The following is a 19,553-nucleotide window of genomic DNA, read 5'->3' on the forward strand; positions in this document are numbered from 1 at the left end:
GGCATCAATTCTTCGACACTCAGCTTTCTTATAAGTCCAACTCTCACATCCATACATGACTACTGGAAAAACCGTAGCTTTCACTGGACAGACCTTTGCTGGCAAAGTAATGTCTCTGCTTTTTAATATGCGTCTAGGTTGGTCATAGCTTTTCTTCTAAGGAGCAAGCATCTTTTAATTTCATGGCTGCAGTCACTATCTGCAGTGATTTTGGAGCCCTAAAAAATAAAGTCAGCCACTGTTTCCCCATCTGTTTGCTGTGAGGTGATGGGACCGGATGCCATGATCTTAGTTTTCTGAATGTTGAGTTTTAAGCCAAGTTTTTCACTCTTCTCTTTCACTTTCATCAAGAGGTTCTTTAGTTCTTCACTTTCTGCCATAAGGGTGGTGTTATCTGCATATCTGAGGTTATTGATATTTCTCCCGGCAATCTTGATTCCAGCTTGTGTTCATCCTCATCCATCCCAGAGTTTCTCATGATGTACTCTGCATATAAGTTAAGTAAGCAGGGTGACAATACACAGCCTTGATGTACTCCTTCCCCTATTTGGAACCAGTCTGTTATTCCATGTCCAGTTCTAACTGTTGCTTCCTGACCTGCATACAGATTTCTTAAGAGGCAGGTCAGATGGTCTGGTATTCCCCTGTCTTTAAGAATTTTCCAGAGTTTGTTGTGGTCCACACAGACTTTGGCATAGTCAATAAAGCAGAAGTAGATGTTTTTCTGGAACTCTCTTGCTTTTTCGATGATCCGGCAGATGTTGGCAATTTGATCTCTTGTTCCTCTGCCTTTTCTAAATTCATCTTGAGCATCTGCAAGTTCAAGATTCACGTACTATTGAATCCTGGCTTGGAGAATTTTGAACATTGCTGTGCTCGTGTGTGAGATGAGTGCAACTGTGCAGTAGTTTGAACATTCTTTGGCATTGCCTTTCTTTGGGATTGGAATGAAAACTGACCTTTTCAGTACTCTGGCCACTGCTGAGTTTTCCAAATTTGCTGGCATATTGAGTGCAGCACTTTGACGGCATCGTATTTTAGGATTTGAAAGAGCTCAACTGGAATTCCATCACCTCCACTAGCTTTGTTTGTAGTGATGCTTCCTAAGGCCCACTTGACTTCATATTCCAGGAGTTTGCTCATACTCAATGTCCATTGAGTCAGTGATGCCTTCCAACCATCTCATCCGCTGTGACTAATATTTAAATATTTTTAGCTCTATTTTTTTTTAAGCCTGAAACATTACTGTAAAGTCAAGGATTTGATCTGATTTTGTTCCTCCATACCCTATTTAAATCTTCCAGGCTTTTGTAGAAAATGTTTTCTTCCCTCAAATCAAATTGATTTCTTCCCTCAAATCAAGTGTAGTTACGATGAAATCTCAGTTGGATTCACAGAATTAGACAAACTGATTCAGAGGTTTATATATAGAAGAACAAAGGATTAAAAGTAACCAAGACAGTCCTGAAGAAAATTATTGAGTGGGTATAGGCCTACTAAATGGAAAGATTTATTTAAAAGCTCTAGTGTATTGATGTCTCAGTGATAAAGTAGATTAATGGAATAGATTATAGCACCAGAAGCAGGATCGGTAGCTCTGTGAGGAAAGGATGAAATTATTCAGGAAATGCTGCTGAGTCAATTGGTATCCATACAGAGAGACTATAGACAAAAGATGAAGAGCCTTTTCCAATGTCATGTTTAGAGCATTCCGTTCATATATTTCTTACCTGTTTCAAGGGCCGGGGGGTACTACCTTAAGCCAGGCAACATTGTATGTGTGGTTACTTTAACAAAAAATGGCTGAGTTTTATAGGCTGGGATACTAGGGGCAATGATTGGCAGTATTTATTGAAAGGTAGAAGGACAGGAGAAGAACTGTGATGTAGCTATACTTTATAAATTCTGTCTTTTCATTGCTGTGTTTTTATCGTTTAAAGGTTTGCTCTGTGATTTGCTGTGGTCTGACCCAGATAAGGATGTGCAAGGGTGGGGAGAAAATGATCGCGGTGTTTCCTTCACTTTTGGAGCTGATGTAGTCAGTAAATTTCTGAATCGTCATGATTTAGACTTGATTTGTCGAGCTCATCAGGTATGAGATACAAAACTTTTTGGATGTTTTGGTATTTATTAACCTCATCCAGGTCTATGTCTTTTTGCTTGTTTGTTGTTTTTGTTGTTGTTGTTTTTTTTTTTTTTTTGAGAAAATTGAGATCTAAAAAAGCTAATTATTACAAGGAAAACAGAAGAGTTACTTAAATCCTATATCATGATTTCACAATTAATAACCTAATGATTAGTTAACTCTTTCTTACCCTCTAAGAGGAAAGATTTCAAAGGAATATATTTTTGTAGTGTATGGCAATACTAACAAATTGTTCAATGCTTGTCTGCAACCTTCTAGAAATATTTGATCCCATTTTAATATGATAGTTACATATTATAGATAACAAATACATTGTGTGGATTTTTATAAGAACAAACCACACTCTAAAAAGACATTTTTTAAATCATTGGAAAGATTTGATTATAGACTGTGTGTTAGATACCAAGGAGTCATTGTTAATTGTTTTAGCTGCGATGAATTGTATTGTTATGTAAGAACGATGTCCATATTTTTCAGAAATGCATGCTCAAGTATGTAGTGATAAGATGTTTTGTTTTAAAATACATCAGAAAAAGGAGCAGGAGATAGATGAAATAAATGTAGAAAAGTCTGTCTTGGTATTTATTGAATCAGGGTGGTAAGTAAATATCCAGTCCTCATGCTGTCTAGAACATAACTGATTTGAAATACACTGAAAAGCATTTTTAAAAATCTTTTTCAGCTGCTCTTACATATTTTAAATTTGTAAATATTTAAAGATTCCTTGTTTATTAAGGTAAACTTTATTGAGTTATTTATATGCTATATATACTTATATAGTTTTTTTCTGCAGCTTTGTGCCCCATAAACCTTGACTGCTTCACACATGTCTTTATGTGATCCTATGTGATAACACAGATGACAGGCTTCTCATTTTCTATACATGTTGTATATCACATGCCCTTTTTTCTGTTAAAATTTTCTAGTTCAATTGAATGAAGTCATATCCCCAAATTCTTTGCTTTTGGCAAAGTTGTCTTTTAATCAGTGAGCATTATGTTTATATGAGATTTCTTGTTGTGTTGTTCAGTCGCTGAATTGTGTCCAACTCTGTGACTCCGCGGACTGCAGCACACCAGACTCCTCTGTCCTCCACTGTCTCCCAGAGTTTGCTCAGATTCATGTCCATTTAGTTGGTGATGCTGTCTAACCATCTCATCCTTTGCTTCTCTCTTTTGCCTTCAATCTTCCCAGCATAAGTCTTTTCCAGTGAGTCAGCTGCTTGCATCAAGTGGCCAAAGTATTGGATGCTGAAGCTCCAATAAAAGAGCTTCTAAGGAATATTCAGGGTTGATTCCTTTAAGATTGACTGGTTTGATCTTCCAGTCAGGGGACTCTCAAGAGTCTTCTCTAGTACCACAATTCCAAAGCATCAATTCTGCAGCGCTCAGCCTTCTCTGCTTTTTGATATTCTATCTAGGTTTGTCATCACTTTCCTTCCAAGGAGCAAGTGTCTTAACTTCATGGCTGCAGTGATTTTGGAGAAAATAAAATCTGTCACTGCTTCTACTTTTTCCCCTCCTATTTCCCGTGCAGTGATGGATGCCATGGTTGTTTTCTAGACACCTCCAAATCCTGTTCTGCTTATTTTCAAGCCTGTTACCTCTAAAATTAAGAGACTTATGATGGGAAACAACACAAAGTTTCCTTTTAAAAAAAAAAACAAAAAAAAACTGTTCTTTTGGTAAATATGTGAATAAATAAACATATGAACAAGCAAACTAAGAACTAAAAGGACGTATTGAATGCCAGGCAGTATGCTGAGCTGGAATCAATAAGATGGCCAAGATCTTAACAGAAAAGGTTAATACCTAAATTTTACCGTGAAGTAATAACAACAGGAGCATGTGCCTGATACCTAGGTAGGAATTATATAAAAATGTAGATGGTTGTGGAAGTGCTTTCTCCAAGTATTATAGGATAATTTTGCTTAATCATAGTATACATAAAAGACTTCAAAATATATTTTTACCTGTTCTGTAAATAAATAGAAAATATTTACATGTCATTGCCTACCTCTCAAAGTTGTAGATCTGAGAAACATAAATTGTTTAATTCACTGAGGAATTGACAACAGATTCTAGAAATCATCTTAAATCATTAAGGGAAAGAGTTATATACATAAAAATCTATAGGCAGCTAATTTGTAGTAGCACGATCTATGTAAATTAAGCTCAGCTTAGTAAAGTTTTCAATGTTTGTAATACTAATAGGAAATTAGAAAGTAGATGAAGAAAAATGTTCATAACATAATCTTTTATTATCTGATTATTGTTCATTGAATTAAGGATTTTATATTTGGACCATAATGTCATCATCTAAGAAGTATTTGTTATCTCAACTCCCTTTAGACACTGTTCCTATTAGCATATGGAGAATGGTAGAACACTTGAAATGGTATTTTTAAACTTCAGTAATCATAAATTTATTTCATTTAAGCTAAATTCTTGTCTTTATAGAAAAGGAAAGCCAATTTTAATGTTCTCAGGTAAGTTTAAGAATAAAAATCAGGCTTCCCAAACCAAATAAGGGTTTGTATTTTTTCAAGTCTTTGTCACATTCATCTTAATTAGTACTGATGGCTGAAAATTTTAAAAGATACATAAATGTTTTTTCCTTTTGACTTTTTCACTGCCAGGTTGTGGAAGATGGATATGAATTCTTTGCTAAGCGACAATTGGTAACCCTGTTTTCAGCCCCAAATTATTGTGGAGAGTTTGATAATGCTGGTGGAATGATGAGTGTGGATGAAACTTTGATGTGTTCGTTTCAGGTATGCTATATGTGTGCTTTGGTTTGTTTCTTCTTTTTTGTTCTCTTTTTAAATATAAATTTTTAACAACTGGAAATCTTTTTATTTGAAGTATAGTTGATTTAGAATATTGAATTAGTTTCTGGTGTACAGCAAAGTGTTACATATTCTTTTTTATATTCTTTTCCATTGTGATTTGTTACAGTATATTGAATAGAGTTCCTTGTGCTGTACAGTAGGACCTTGTTATTTAATATAGTAGTTTGTATCCCAAACTCCTAATTTATCCCTCCCCTACTCTTTTTCCCCTTTGGTAACTATAAGTTAACATATAGAAATCTAATTTAAAACTACTGTCAGAAGAATTTTCTTTCAGATTTTTGTTCTTTCCTTGAGCAAGTATAGGAAAACAGTTTTATTCAGAAGTAATTATCACTGTTGGACTCCCTATAGATTTCTATTTTCCTTCACAAATACTCCAGTCTTTCAGGTATATATCTCAGAGTCTTAGGAAACCTAAGTCATGTCAGTCATTCTTGATAGCATGTGTTTAAATTGGTAAATTCCTGTATGAATCCTTAGGTAGTGGCTTCGCTACTAAAAGAATGTGAATTCAGATTTTGTTTTCTTTTGCAAGATGAATGGATGGGACAGGTGTTGAGGAGAAAGAGTTTATGAACTCTGATGAAAATGATGTAGAATATTTACCTAGAAAAACCTTCTGAATCTTAAACTATCCATTTGTGACTATAGAAACATTTACATTTTAAAAAGAGACCAGCTTTAGCATGCTACTTAATCATTCTTGATTCATGGACTAAAATAACTTAATTTTTTGTCCTTAACACACTATATTTCTCTTTAAAAATGTAAGAGGGGTTTCCATTACTATCAGCTAATACAATTGAATGCCAAATGTTTGATTTCTCATTCAGAATTTAAATGCAGTAACCAGGCCATATCCTTCAACATTTGCCATAATGGAATTGTATTAATAGTTTGTTGTGTGTGTGTGTGTGTGTGTGTGTTATACCAGGCCATATCCTTCAACATTTGCCATAATAGAATTGTATTAATAGTTTGGTGTGTGTGTGTGTGTGTTATACCAGGCCATATCCTTCAACATTTGCCATAATGGAATTGTATTAATAGTTTGTTGTGTGTGTGTGTGTGTGTGTGTGTGTGTGTGTGTGTGTTATACCAGGCCATATCCTTCAACATTTGCCATAATGGAATTGTATTAATAGTTTGTTGTGTGTGTGTGTGTGTGTGTGTGTGTTATACCAGGCCATATCCTTCAACATTTGCCATAATGGAATTGTATTAATAGTTTGGTGTGTGTGTGTGTGTGTGTGTTATACCAGGCCATATCCTTCAACATTTGCCATAATGGAATTGTATTAATAGTTTGGGGTGTGTGTGTGTGTGTGTGTGTGTGTGTGTGTGTGTGTTTTCCCCGTATAACCAAAGTATTGCTGGGGATGTGGAGAAGTTGGAACCTTATATATTGATAGTGGGAATGGAAAATGGTGCAGCCACTTTGGAAAATAGTTTGTCAGTTCCTGAAAAAGTTAAACATAAAGTTTCTGTATGACCCAGCATTTCCACTCCTAGGTATATACCTGAAAGAATTGAAAACAGTACTCAAATACATGTATATATACATATTAATAGGAACGTTATTTATAATAACCAAAGGTAGAAACAACCCAAATATTCATCAGCTAAAGAATGAATAAACAAAATGTGGAGTATCTGTAAAATGGTATATTGTTTGGCAATTAAAAGTAATAAAGTACACATACATGCTACATTAAAATCATTATCTCAGTGAAAGAAGCCAGTCACAATAGCACAAATTGTCTGGTTTCATTTATTTAAAATAGCCAGAAAAGACAGTTCAATAGAGGAAAGTAAAGTAGTGATTGCTTAGAGTTGAAGGGGGTTAGGGCAGTCAATAATGGAAATAAAGAGTGAGTGAGTGCTTTTGGGAACAAGGTTTCTTCTTGGAGTGACAAACATGTTCTAGTGTTAGATTATACCAGTGGTTTCATAGTTGTAAATATGTTAAAAATTGTTGTCTTTCTACATTTTAAATGGTGAACTTTATGATACATACTAAATATAGCTTTTTTTAAATGAAAGATCTGTATACACATAATAAATGAAGATTGAAGAATGTGTGACTAATTACCCTCTAAATAAGTAGAAGAATTATGATGAGAACCTGGGTCTTTTGACTTAGTGTTTTTTCCTCATCACAGAGATACACTAGTTTGATTTTTTATACTTAGATCTAAGGATTGAATAGTTGATGGGTTTTGTGTACTTGAGCTTTTGTCACTAAATTGTCAATGAAATGACCAATAATAGTAATACTCAGATATTCAGACATTTGTACTTTTTATTTATTTTTTGATACTTTTTAAATGTGAGAAATGATTGTAAAACTTTGCTATTTTTTTCCTACAATTTTACATTTGATGTCATTTATCGAGAAGCCTACTATGTAACAATACTTTCCTTAAACTTATTGTACTTGAAAAAGGTAACATTGTTATTAAATTATTTACTTTAAGATATTGAAACCATCTGAAAAGAAAGCTAAGTACCAATATGGTGGACTGAATTCAGGACGTCCTGTCACTCCACCTCGAACAGCTAATCCACCGAAGAAAAGGTGAAGAAAGGAACTCTGTAAAGAAACCATCAGATTTGTTAAGGACATACTTCATAATCTTTAAGTGTGCACTGTAAAACCATCCAGCCATTTGACACCCTTTATGATGTCACACCTTTAACTTAAGGAGACGGGTAAAGGATCTTAAATTTTTTTCTAATAGAAAGATGTGCTACACTGTATTGTAATAAGTATACTCTGTTATAATATTCAACAAAGTTAAATCCAAATTCAGAATTACCCATTAAAGTTACATCTTCACGTATCACAGTTTTTAAAGCTGAAAAGCATCCCAGTTAAACTAGATGTGATAGTTAAACCAGACGAAAGCATGATGATCCATCTGTGTAATGTGGTTTTAGTGTTGCTTGGTTGTTTAATTATTTTGGGCTTGTTTTGTTTTTGTTTGTTTTTGCTGAAATAATGGCAAATTCTTTAAATTTTTTCCCCAAACATTTTAAAAACTGCAGTGTGGGAAGATTTTTGAAGACATTCATCAACTATTAATTTTCCATTGCTTATTTACTTATGTACCTGTTTGATCTTACTAAGAAAACTTATGCCTCATTACAGTAAAAAGGAATTTAGAGATATTTTTAAAAATATGCAAACTGTCCAATTGAGTGATTTAATCAGTTTGGGCAACCGTTACAGCTGATAGTGAATATTTTGCTTCATACAGAAATTGCCACTGATTTGAGTTTGTGCACTCTAATTTTAACTTATTGATGCTCTATTGTGCAGTAGCATTTCATTTAACTTTAAGATAAGGCTCATTTAGTATACCCAACTAGTTGGTAATGTGATTATGTGGTATCTTGGCTTTAGGTTTTAATTCGCACGAAACACCTTTTTGGCATGCTTAACTTTCTGGTAACACCCTCACCTGCATTGGTTTTGTTTTTTGGGGTTTTTTTTTTTTGTTCTTGTTTTTTTTTTAGATCCACAGAACATGAGAATCCTTTTTTGACAAGCCTTGGAAAGCTGACACTATTTTTTCTCCCTCTGTACGAAGGATGTATTTATATGAATGCTGGTCAGTGGGACATTTGTCAACCATGGGTATTGGGTGCTTGACTGTCTAATATTGCCATGTGAATGTTGTATACGATTGTAAGGCTTGTGTCACTAAAGATTTTTATTCTGATTTTTCATGATCAAAATTCATATGATATTGTATAGACATGCTTTGTAGTGAACTATAGTAGCAATAATTTCTGTACATGATCAAGGGTTTATTGCAGCATTTCTTTTCCTGTTCTCTTTTTTTTAAGGGTAGTATTAACAAATGACAGGAGTAGAAGAGTCAACATAAAGATTTTAGGAGAACTTAACAGGATACTGATTTGTAATTCTTTGGGTGCAACACTTTTGGATGTGATTCTAAAAGCTATTATTGAGCATTGTCAAATTTGTAAGCTTCATAGGGATGGACATCATATTTATAAATGCCCTCCTATAAGTGCTACCATAGATGTGAAATTCTTGACCTTAATATCGTCTTGAAAATGTAAATTGAGAATTCTATTAACTTACATCTTAAGAATTGGCGTATTGTATTACTGCAGGAGATTTGATTTTCAGCACAGTGCAAAGTTCTATCAAATGCATATGTCTTTTTTTTTTCTAATTTCATTTTGTTTTAAAGCACATTTTAAATGTAGTTTTCTCATTAGTAAAAGTTGTCTAATTGATATGAAGCCTGACTGGTTATTTTAGTCCTTTTTTTTCCTTTACAGCAAAACATTTAAACACATTTTATTCAAATAGATTTTTGATATCTTTTATGCTGAATTGTTTCTTTATAAAGATTGTTCATATACTGCTTATGATATATTAGGTCAAACAGGCTTTTATCTAATGTGATTTAAATATCTTTCCAACTGAAGAGTAAGTTGAACAATTTTTAATAGAATTTTAGATGTACTCTTGGTAGTCACAGTGTGGGGTCTAGAAAATAAGCCTTTGGGAGGAAGCAGGGCAGTCTTCTATTAATTTTAGTATTAGTCAAAATACATTAATTTGAATCCTGTATACTGAGTTTTTATAATGATTTAGTCAGGTTAATACTGAATAGTCACTAATTAAGCAAATTAATATTGGTCATTGAATTTGAAGAATGAAAATTTATCACATTTTAAAATTATTCAGTCTTCAAACCATTTTTAACAGCTTCTTTTCATATACTGTGTTCATTACAAATATTATTTGCTTGGTAACACTGTTACTTGAAATAAATAAAACTTTGTTTCTTAGGAGAAGAGTATTTAAAATTCTAGTGTCACTAATTTCTATTGTTATTCCCTGTCACTAATTTATGTCATTTTTCCTCTCTGAATTTTAATGATTTTCTGTATTCAAATTTATCTTTATTCTAAATGTCATGACATTCAAAGTCACTGAACACACTAGATAACTGAGATAATGTGATGGATCACATGGATTATGTTGGTCAGTTTCTGTTCTTGAATGGAAAGAATCAACTACAAATATTTGAAGCTTTAGCATTCACTATTTTAACTTTGCCTAGGGACCAGTTTTAATCTTGATCAGAGCAAGACTGGTTTGTTCAAAATGTTGGGTCAAAATACCTGCAAGCAGAATTTTAAAGATTAAAAAAAGTGACTAATTGGAAATATGAGAGGTTATAGGCCTTTTTAAAAAATTCATATGAGGGAAAACCGGGAGCATCTTGAGATGTCTCTTAAGAATATGTAAAAGTATATTATTAATATAGTGAGCCCAAGAACTTAAATATATCTCCATTTATAAGTTCAGATACATTCCTTTTTCTCTTTGGCAACTGTAACTTTTGAACCAATAAAACACCGAAATTTTTTTCTTTCACATTCTAAAAATGTGTTTAGTTTAGGAAAATAGGCAGGCTTACTCTACTCTTGCTACCGTGACTTAATCCACATCTTCTGTTCCTTGTAAATCCATCCATGAATAAAAACTGCCTGAAAAGATACTTAACAGCCTCACTGTACCAGTTGCCTGACATAGAAATACTGTGTCCCTCTTTGTTAATAGAGTTTAGGGTTTTATAACTTCCCCAAACAGCTAAAAAGTGGTTAAAAGGAGTGTAAAGTGACAGCATACCTTGCAAAGTGAACACTAGTTAAGTAAGACATAAGTTGATTCCATGTAAGTACATACTTTAAAATTTTATTACCTTTATTCTCTTTATGTTTCAACAAAAGTGAAATTTAGATGCAATGTAGAAATTTTGATCTCTTGTTCAAGTTTTACCTATACATTTGAATGCCAGAATTTCTAAATAAATCCATTGATCAGAAAAAATTTTTAAGTCAAAACTTACTTTCTTCAGCTACCACCTCTTCTTACATTGGTTGACTTATTAAATCATAAAATTATTTAATTTCTCATTGTTTCTTTCTTTACAGGTGGTCAGTGTTTTATTAAACCTTATTTTTACATTGTGTTTAGTTGCTTAGTCATGTTCAGCTGTGACCCCCAAGGACTCTAGCGCTCCAGGCTCCTCTGTCCATGGGATTTTCCAGGCAAGAATATTGGAGTGGGGTGCAATTTCCTTCTCCAGGGGATGTCCCCCACCGGGGATTGAAGGTGGATTCTTTACTGTCTGAGCCACCAGGGAAACACATTTTTTATTCTACTTTATTCTTAAGTAGCCATAAATCTTTGCTTTTTTCCTCTTAGGGATCTTTGCCAATTAATGTTACAAAATCTTAACTTGTAACACACGTTATTTGGGGTATCAGTAGTGTGGAAGGTTATAAGTGTGTTGTGTGGTCTGTGTTGTACATATGTGAAACAGAGTGATAATAAACTTCCTGAAGCTCATAGACTCAGCATTTCTTTGATACTGTGTACAAAAAGGTGGGAACCTAAGGTCTCTCCCTAGAGGCTTTCTGTTAAGCCTGGCCTGAGCTCACCAAGTAAGATAATGAATTAATTTTTGCAGCTTTCTAAAGCTGAGTAATTCAGTGGATGTACAGGCCAAAAAATCTTCTGAGAGAGCAGTGAGACTACAACTAAGCATCTGAAATTATCATATTATTATTCTAATTATAATTATTACTAGTTATGAAAATAGTGTGCCTTTTAGTATACTAATTTATAGTCTTACCATGTATAAACAGGGAGTTTTGACAAAGTCACAAAGACTTAATATAGAGCAGCAATAAAGAAGTAGTCCAGAGAAGTCCTTACTATATGTAACAAGTTTAATTGGAATAACTTGTTATATGTAACAATAATAAATAATAATAGATCTTCTAATATATTTCTTGGGGGGAAAAGAGCAGAGGAAACGAAACTGGGGTGGTGTTGATATAAGGTAACCTTATATCAGGCTACCCTCCAATATGTAATTCTCAAACTGATACTGGCACCGTTTGAAAATGCTTTCACTCACCAACAAGTTATTAACAAACTGAAACCTATCCTACCATTCTTGGGCAAACACGAGCTCTGTCTCTATAGCTTTCAGTATAGTAAGGATTCCTGAAAAGGCAGGTGTGAGGGGTGGAGTCACCTTAAGCATATTCTGGTAGAACTCAGGAAGTTACTCAGTACTTCAGAAAAACTTATGTGAGGCCCAGGGCCCCATTCTTGGCGCATGTATCTGTTACGCAGTATATGCCTTAAGTTTTAGAAACAAATCCCTGTCCAACAGGATAATTGCCCTCAGGTTTTGTAGCCCATCTTAGTTGGGCTTGGTCATGCCACTGAAAATCAAATTATCTGCTGTACAGATCCATTAGTATGTTGGGTATTCTACAGAAAGTTCTTTTTGGTCCTTAGAAGCCTTTGGGTCTGATATGATGTGATATGAAGTCACTCGGTTGTATCCGACTCTTTGCGACCCCGTGGACTGTAGCCCACCAGGCTTCTCTGTCCATGGGATTCTTCAGGCAAGAATATTGGAGTGGATTGCCATTTCCTCAGTCTAATTGTATGTGACTAGAATATAAACACATATGGACCAGAGATTTTTGTCTCTTGTTCGCTGATGTGTCTACAGCTCCTATATGCCTGGCACATAGTACGGATGCAGATGTTGGTTTAATGAATGACAAATGAGTTTCAAAAATTACTGGTTTTGTTTTGACACTTTGATCTTTTGGAGAAATTAGTCAAAAATAGTTCCAGTTTTTATTCTCATCTAACTGCTTTTTCTGTCTTACAGGAATGCTGGAATAGTCTCAGGAGAAAATTGATTTGGGTCTGTATGGCAAAAATAGTCTGTTGTCAGAACTATAATCCTTATTTGGTAAAACATTGGTAAATAATGAGAAGTCAATGTTCAGTTGGTTGAAGGAACATTTCTCAGCTAGTTGCTGACAGGCACATTGTGGAGGTTGTCTCTTGTTCAGTATCAAACTTTTCAATATCTTTATGGTTACTTTCTTGCCTCCCCTTTGCTGCATTTTATTTAGGTTTTATTTTATTGACCTTAAAGTCATCTTTGTTGTGAGCCACTTCAAACATTTTTAGGAAGGTGATGTAGTTTGTGTGACACTTTGTCTTTCAAAAGTCAACCTAGTAAATGAACACTTAACACTTAAAACCAGGAATCAAAACTTGAAAGTGAACAGGCTGTTGGCTCAATTTAACAAATAAGGATTATGTCATAAGTAGAAGCTAGAATGAGGAGAAATAAAAATAGATATTTTCATTACTGGACAAAAAAGTGAGGTACAGTGGAGAAAACTGGAGAGAAGTTTTCTCTTTGATTACTGCTCAATGCTAAATACTTCTGAAGAGTTTTTAACCTCTACCATATAAAAGAGCAATTAGCCATACTTGGTCATAGTACAAAATTCCAGGAAGCGAATTTTGCCCAGCTTGAATCAGTGGCTGGACCTTGAGGTTAATCTTTGTCATACAAAGTCTGAAAACATGACGGTAAGATGTCGACAAATGGAAACTCTTACATAAAATTAGTACATACAGCTCCTTGGCAAATGAATTTAGTTAGCATTGATAATCTTGCTTAGTTGAAAATGTGCATACTCTAAAAGCCAACAATTTCACTTTAAAGCATTTATAGAAAAACTCCATGTGTGCCCTGTGGGGCATACATATATAAACAGAAGTAGTATTCAAAATATTTGACTTTAATACATGTGCACTGATCAGTCAACCAACCAACTAATCAGAGCCTGTGCAAGCTATAAATAACTTAAGTGGCCTTACAGACAGCACACCAGAAAACCAGGTCTGTGTATGGGAATACTCATATCAGTCATAGCAAAAAATAACCCAAATGACTTGACAGGAGCATTGATTCATTACGGTATATTTATAGAACAATCCTATACAGAATGAAAATGATTCACTGTCATGCATTAGCATGTCTAAGTCTTAAAAGTATGGAGAATAAAGAGAATGTTAAGTTTTCAAACAATATTTATGCTTGGGAATATGGTAAATCTAAAAAAAATGGAATGGGGGAATTCCCTGGCAGTCCAGTGGTTAGGCTTTTAGAGCCCCTGGGAGGAGGAGGGGTATGGAGTGGGAAAAACAGAAGTCACCTCTTCAGGGAAGTAAGGGGAGGGAGGAGGAGTATACAGAATCTCAACAGTATTATGTTCTATTCCTTGGGTCTTAGGTTTCATGCTTTTTTTGGTGGGTAGTGGTTTCTTGAGTGTTTATTTTATACTTGGCTTGCATATATATTACTAATATTTTTGTACATATCAAATATTTCATTTTTTAAATTTGTATGCAATCCCATTTATGTAAAAGATGCCTGGATTTTGATTTAAAATGGGAGACATCCAGCTCTACCTTTCACTTAAACACTGTGGAGACACTGTAAAACCTTAACTGGCCTGATTTCAATTTTGTTGTCTTAGGGAAAAGGCCCAAGGAAAGGGAGTGAGATGAGTGAATGGCCGGTTAGTGGAGCAATCAAAACACATTTATAGATGGGCTTTTATGGGCTCCCTTTATGGCACCTCAAAATAATTAGTAACATCAAAGATCACTGATGATGGGTCACCATAACAAATATAATGAAAATATTTGAAATATTGCAAGAATTACCAAAATGTGACAGAGACATAATGTGAGAAAATGCTGCTGGAAAACCTGTGCTAACAGACTGGCACAGGTCTGTTAGGGTTGTCACAAACCTTCAATCTGTAAAAAAGAAAATGTAGTATCTGCAAGCAGCATGCCTGTAGTAGACATTCAGTGTTCAGTAAACATTCTATACCCAAGGCTGGAAACTAGTAATCACAGTAAACCCTGATACCTTGGGGGAAAAAGAACCACCAGAGAAAGCAGGATGAGACTTCAAGCAGTGTTTTTTCAAGAGAATCAGTATTTAAGGTTTTCACAGCCAATTTGTTTCTTGGTTCATTCGAGAAAATGTCCAAGATGCTTAAAATGAAAAATGAGTTCCCAGATTGTATCCTCTTACATGTAGGTGGTTTTTGCCATCCTCTAACTGGGTGAGAGCCCAAGAAAGAAGGGAACTAAATAATCGTTCTTCAGAATTGCTGACTGAGGAACTAATTGCTAGGAAGTACCATAAATAGGGGGCTTCCCAGGCTGCTCAGTAATAAAGAATCTGCCTGCAGGAGATCTGGTTTCCATCCCTGGGTCGGGAAGATCCCCTGGAGTAGCAAATGGCAACCCACTCCAGTATTCTTGCCTGGAGAATACCATGGATAGAAGAGCCTGGCGGGCTACACAGTCCATGGAGTCACAAAGAGTTGGACAGGACTGAGCTTGCATGCACCACAAAGTAGGCAAGGCCAAATTCCTTTTTAAGTGTACATGAAATTAGAAGCAGTGGCTGACTTTATTTTAAGGGGCTCCAAAATCACTGCAGATAGTGACTGCAGCCATGAAATTAAAAGACGCTTACTCCTTGGGAGGAAAGTTGTGACCAACCTAGACAGCATATTACAAAGCAGAGACATTACTTTGCCAGCAAAGTTCTGTCTAGTGAAAGCTACGGTTTTTCCAGTAGTCATGTATGGATGTGAGAGTTGGACTATAAGAAAGCTGAGTGTTGAAGAATTGATGCTTTTGAACTGTGGTGTTGGAGAAGACATGAGAGTCCCTTGGACTGCAAGGAGATCCAACCAGTCCATCCTAAAAGGAGATCAGTCCTGGGTGTTCATTGGAAGGACTGATACTGAAGCTGAAACTCCAATACTTTGGCCACCTGATGCAAAGAGTCGACTCATTGGAAAAGACCCTGATGCTGGGAAAGATTGAAGGAGAAGAGCACGACAGATGATGAGATTGTTGGATGGCATCACCGACTCAATGGACATGAACTTGGGCAAATTCTGGGAGATAGGGACAGGGAAGCCTGGTGTGCTGCAGTCCATGGGGTCGCAAAGAGTCAAGACACGAGTTCGCTACTGAATAGCAACAACAGTGGTGGTAACTGAAAAATCTAGAAGCAATGCAAATATCAAAACGATTTAAATTTGGCCCATCCATTCTGGAGTAGTATGCAGTCATTCGAAATACTTAGAAAACTGCAGCAACGTGATATATCAAAGGGGTGAGGAAGCAGGTTATAAATTAGAAGGGAAGAGGAAAAGCTGTCAGGGACAAAATTAAATGCTATGAAGAATCCTTTTACTTATTCATTGAACAAACATTAAGCACCTTACATCCTAGGCACCAGGCCAAAGGCTAGAATGCCGCCAAAACGAAAAGGTTCCTGTAGAAGAACAAGAGATTTAACAGGATAGAAGAACCCCTTCTCACAGTGAGCCACAGTATTCATACATTTTTCAGTTTAAGTTGCCTTTTCCTCTGTTTCTGTAATTATTTTAACGTAGCAGCAATTTATAATTACTGCTGCAAAGTTCCTCTCTGATTCTTCGTCCTCCCGCTATCGATGTCTCCGTTTTTCGCGTACCTGCCAGCGTATATGCTTGGTGCGGTGGGGCAGAATTCCCGACACAGCGGTGCCTCTCCGTCTCGCTGGAGGGAAGATAAATGGCTCTAATCCAGACCTGACTTTGGTATGTGCCCAGGAGAAAGGCGTTGAGTTAGAAGGCAAGAAGAGGCCTGGTAAGGTCCCGCCTTTTTACCAGGCCCTTTCGGGGAGCGGAACAAGAAAAGGTAACGGTAAAAGGTCGGCAGGCGTCGCGCGTAGCCTAGGGCTAGCCCCGCCTCAAGGGGCGGGCTCAGGGCGCTGATTGGCCTGCGTCGGCTTCGCTCGGGTTGGCGGGAGGTCTCGGGGCCGGCGGTGCCGCGGTGGAGCGAGCTGCGAGTAACCGTCTGAGGCGTAGGGCGTCCGGGAAAGGCTGGCCGCCGGTCCGGCCCTTGCTCACCAGCCTCAGGTTTCCGCAGGTACCCTCCGCTCGCTCTCCGGCTTCGGGCCTCGCCGGCGACTCTACAGTTTTGGTTGTGCCTGGCCCCTCCGCCCCCTCTTGCCTCCAACCCCGCAGGTCTAAATGTGTGAGGCTATGGCGGCGGCGTCTCGACCCCTTCCTCACACACTTCCGCCCTTGAGTTTCTTCAGGTGCCGGTGGGTAGGTGGAGGCGTCGCGGTAGGACTGCGCAGAGCCGGGAGGAGAGGGGTGGAGGACGACAGTGTAGTAGAGAGACGAGGCAGGGCGCGCCCCTCGGCCGTGTTTGTTGGTGTTTGCCGCACTTTGCTCACCGGCTCAGCTGGTTGTGCTCACTCGTCGGCGGGGGAGAGGACTAAGGAGACCAAGGCTCGTCCCCAAGGGCTCGCCGTGCCCTCTCCTCAGCGGGCGCTGGCCCCTTCGGAAAGGAAGGCCTTTAGGAAAGAGCTCGCGCCTCCCCGCAGCCGGCCCGTCTTTATACAGCTGAGCGCGGGATAGCAGTGTTTTTAATTCATCCTGCCTCTTGTTTCCCATTAAACGCATCTTTTTTTTCCAGGAGCATCTGCACCAGAATCCTGAGACCTGAGTTGCTGTATCTCAGGGCTATGCCCTTAGCCCATTTATCACATTTACAAATGTCCTTTCCTAACATTTGCAGTACGACTGTAGGCCAGCTAGCTTCAGTTAAAAAAAAAAAAAAATTTTTTTAACTTTAGAAGTAATTGAAAGCCTGTCTATTTACAGACTTTATTCTATATCATAAACACATTAAAATATACCTATGGTGCCTGTTACCAGTGAAATTTTAACATTTAAATTACGTTTATTAGTTGAGGTGAAATTTGGTTATCTGTCATATTGGGACTCTTCAAAGACACTCTTCTGTAAAAAAGATACAATAATAGTGCTGCCATAGGTTTAGTTTTTGCCAAACATTCAGCACTGTGCTTTATTCATATGGTTCCTTTCCTCATTAACCCTCCAAAATATGTATTGTAACAATACCTGATAATAGGTAACTTTAAATGAATACTTACTATGTACCAGCTTCTAAAAAAAAATAAGTGCTTTTATTATTTCAATATCACAAGCGAGAAAAGAAAGACTCCAAGAAGTTAAATAACCTAAGATCATATCACTGGTGAGAATCAGGTCTTAATCCAGGTCTCTTGTCCAGTATTTTAACATTTATTCTCAACCAGTTCTGTCCCTTTGCCTTCATTCATACTTTAAAATCCTGTCCTATAGTATGGAGATTCCTTTAAAAATTAGGAATAAACCACCATATGACCCAGCAATCCCTTTCCTAGATATACCCTGAGTGAATGAAGTAGCTCAGTCGCTTCCAACTCTTTGCAACCCGGTGGACTGTAGCCTACCAGGCTCCTCCCTCCATGGGATTCTTCAGGCAAGAATACTGCAGTGGGTTGCCATTTCCTTCTCTAGGATATCTTCCCAACCCAGGGATCGAACCTGCATTGCAGGCAGACGCTTTAACCACTGAGCCACCAGGGAAACCTGAGGAAACCAAAATTGAAATAGACACATGTATCCTAGTGTTCATTTACAATAGCTAGAACATGGAAGCAACCTAAATGTCCATTGACAGATGAATGGATAAAGAAGTTGTGGTACATATATGTAAGGGAATATTACTCAGCCATAAAGAGGAATACATTTGAGTCAGTTCTAATGAGGTGGATGAACCTAGAGCTTATTATACAGAATGAAGTAAGTTGGAAAGAGAAAGATAAATATCGTATACTAATGCATATATGGAATCTAGAAAGTGGGACCAAAGAATTTATTTGCAGGGCAGCACTGGAGAAGCAGACATAGAGAACAGACTTACAGACACAAAGGAGAGGAGAGGGTGAGATGTATAGAGAGAGTAACATGGAAACTTACATTATCATATGTAAAATAGCCAAAGGGAATTTGCTGTCTGTCTCAGGAAACTGGAACAGGGCCTCTGTATCAACCTAGTGGGATAGGATGGGGAGGGAGATGGGAGAGAAGTTCAAGAGGGAGGGGATATATGTGTACCTATGGCTGATTCATGTTGAGGTTTGACAGAAAACAAAATTCTGTAAAGTAATTATCCTTCAATTAATAATATTTAAAAAAGAATTATAAAAAAATTATCCTCTGTCTTAAAAAGAACTCTCATTTGACTATTGCCATTCTCTTAGTATGTCTAAATGAAGCAAAAATAGAAGTTACCTAAAGTTGGAATTTGACCAAAAATGTATCACTGATAACTTCTCTCCTTAAGTTCCTTCTCCATAACTCTCTTGCCAGTGTTTGCTTATTAATCTCAATGAATCTCTATTGGGGAATTTCCTCCTGTTTCTGTTTTCTCAATTTTTATATGAAGCAGAATAATGTAAAATGTGATCATTATTTTTTTGATAGAAAATTTGCGTTCTGTTTCACCATATATCCCAGGTTGTTTTAATAAAGCAACACTATTTTAAGTTACTTAACATTAAGTAAAAGTGACATCCTGGGAGAAGTGCCACAGTTATTCTATTTTCTGGCACATCTATCCCCCACTCCCTAAGCCTAGCCCTCACACCCCAATGTGAGAAGCATGACTAGTTTTTTTCCATCTAGATTGTAAGGCTGCTCTTTCTTTGGGGGAAAAAAAAAGATACAGAT

At 36.7% G+C, this 19,553-nt stretch overlaps 2 protein-coding genes across 10 annotated transcripts in view; both read left to right on the forward strand.

Annotated features, from left to right (window-relative positions):
• The window catches only part of PPP1CB (protein phosphatase 1 catalytic subunit beta), a 34,575-nt gene extending 25,297 nt beyond the window's left edge, over positions 1-9,278 (forward strand). For all 3 annotated transcript variants that reach the window (XM_061155086.1, XM_061155085.1, XM_061155084.1), the window contains 3 exons: positions 1,941-2,092; positions 4,785-4,919; positions 7,478-9,278. In XM_061155086.1, the coding sequence (XP_061011069.1) occupies positions 1,941-2,092; positions 4,785-4,919; positions 7,478-7,582 (392 nt within the window). In that variant the 3' untranslated portion in view covers positions 7,583-9,278. The remainder of the gene's footprint in view (positions 1-1,940; positions 2,093-4,784; positions 4,920-7,477) is intronic.
• Positions 9,279-12,837: 3,559 nt separating this feature from the next.
• The window catches only part of SPDYA (speedy/RINGO cell cycle regulator family member A), a 40,166-nt gene continuing 33,450 nt past the window's right edge, over positions 12,838-19,553 (forward strand). For 3 of the 7 annotated variants that reach the window (XM_061155081.1, XM_061155082.1, XM_061155078.1), the window contains exon 1: positions 16,775-17,075. Coding sequence is in view for 2 of the 7 variants with exons in the window: in XM_061155078.1 (XP_061011061.1) it covers positions 16,998-17,075 (78 nt within the window). In the remaining 5 variants the exon portion in view is untranslated. Of the gene's footprint in view, positions 16,663-16,757; positions 17,076-19,553 lie in introns of those variants that run through there. The other 4 variants (XM_061155079.1, XM_061155080.1, XM_061155083.1 and 1 more) reach the window with 3 other exon arrangements.

Source organism: Dama dama, chromosome 11, assembly GCF_033118175.1.
Source record: "Dama dama isolate Ldn47 chromosome 11, ASM3311817v1, whole genome shotgun sequence".
Taxonomy (NCBI): domain Eukaryota; kingdom Metazoa; phylum Chordata; class Mammalia; order Artiodactyla; family Cervidae; genus Dama; species Dama dama.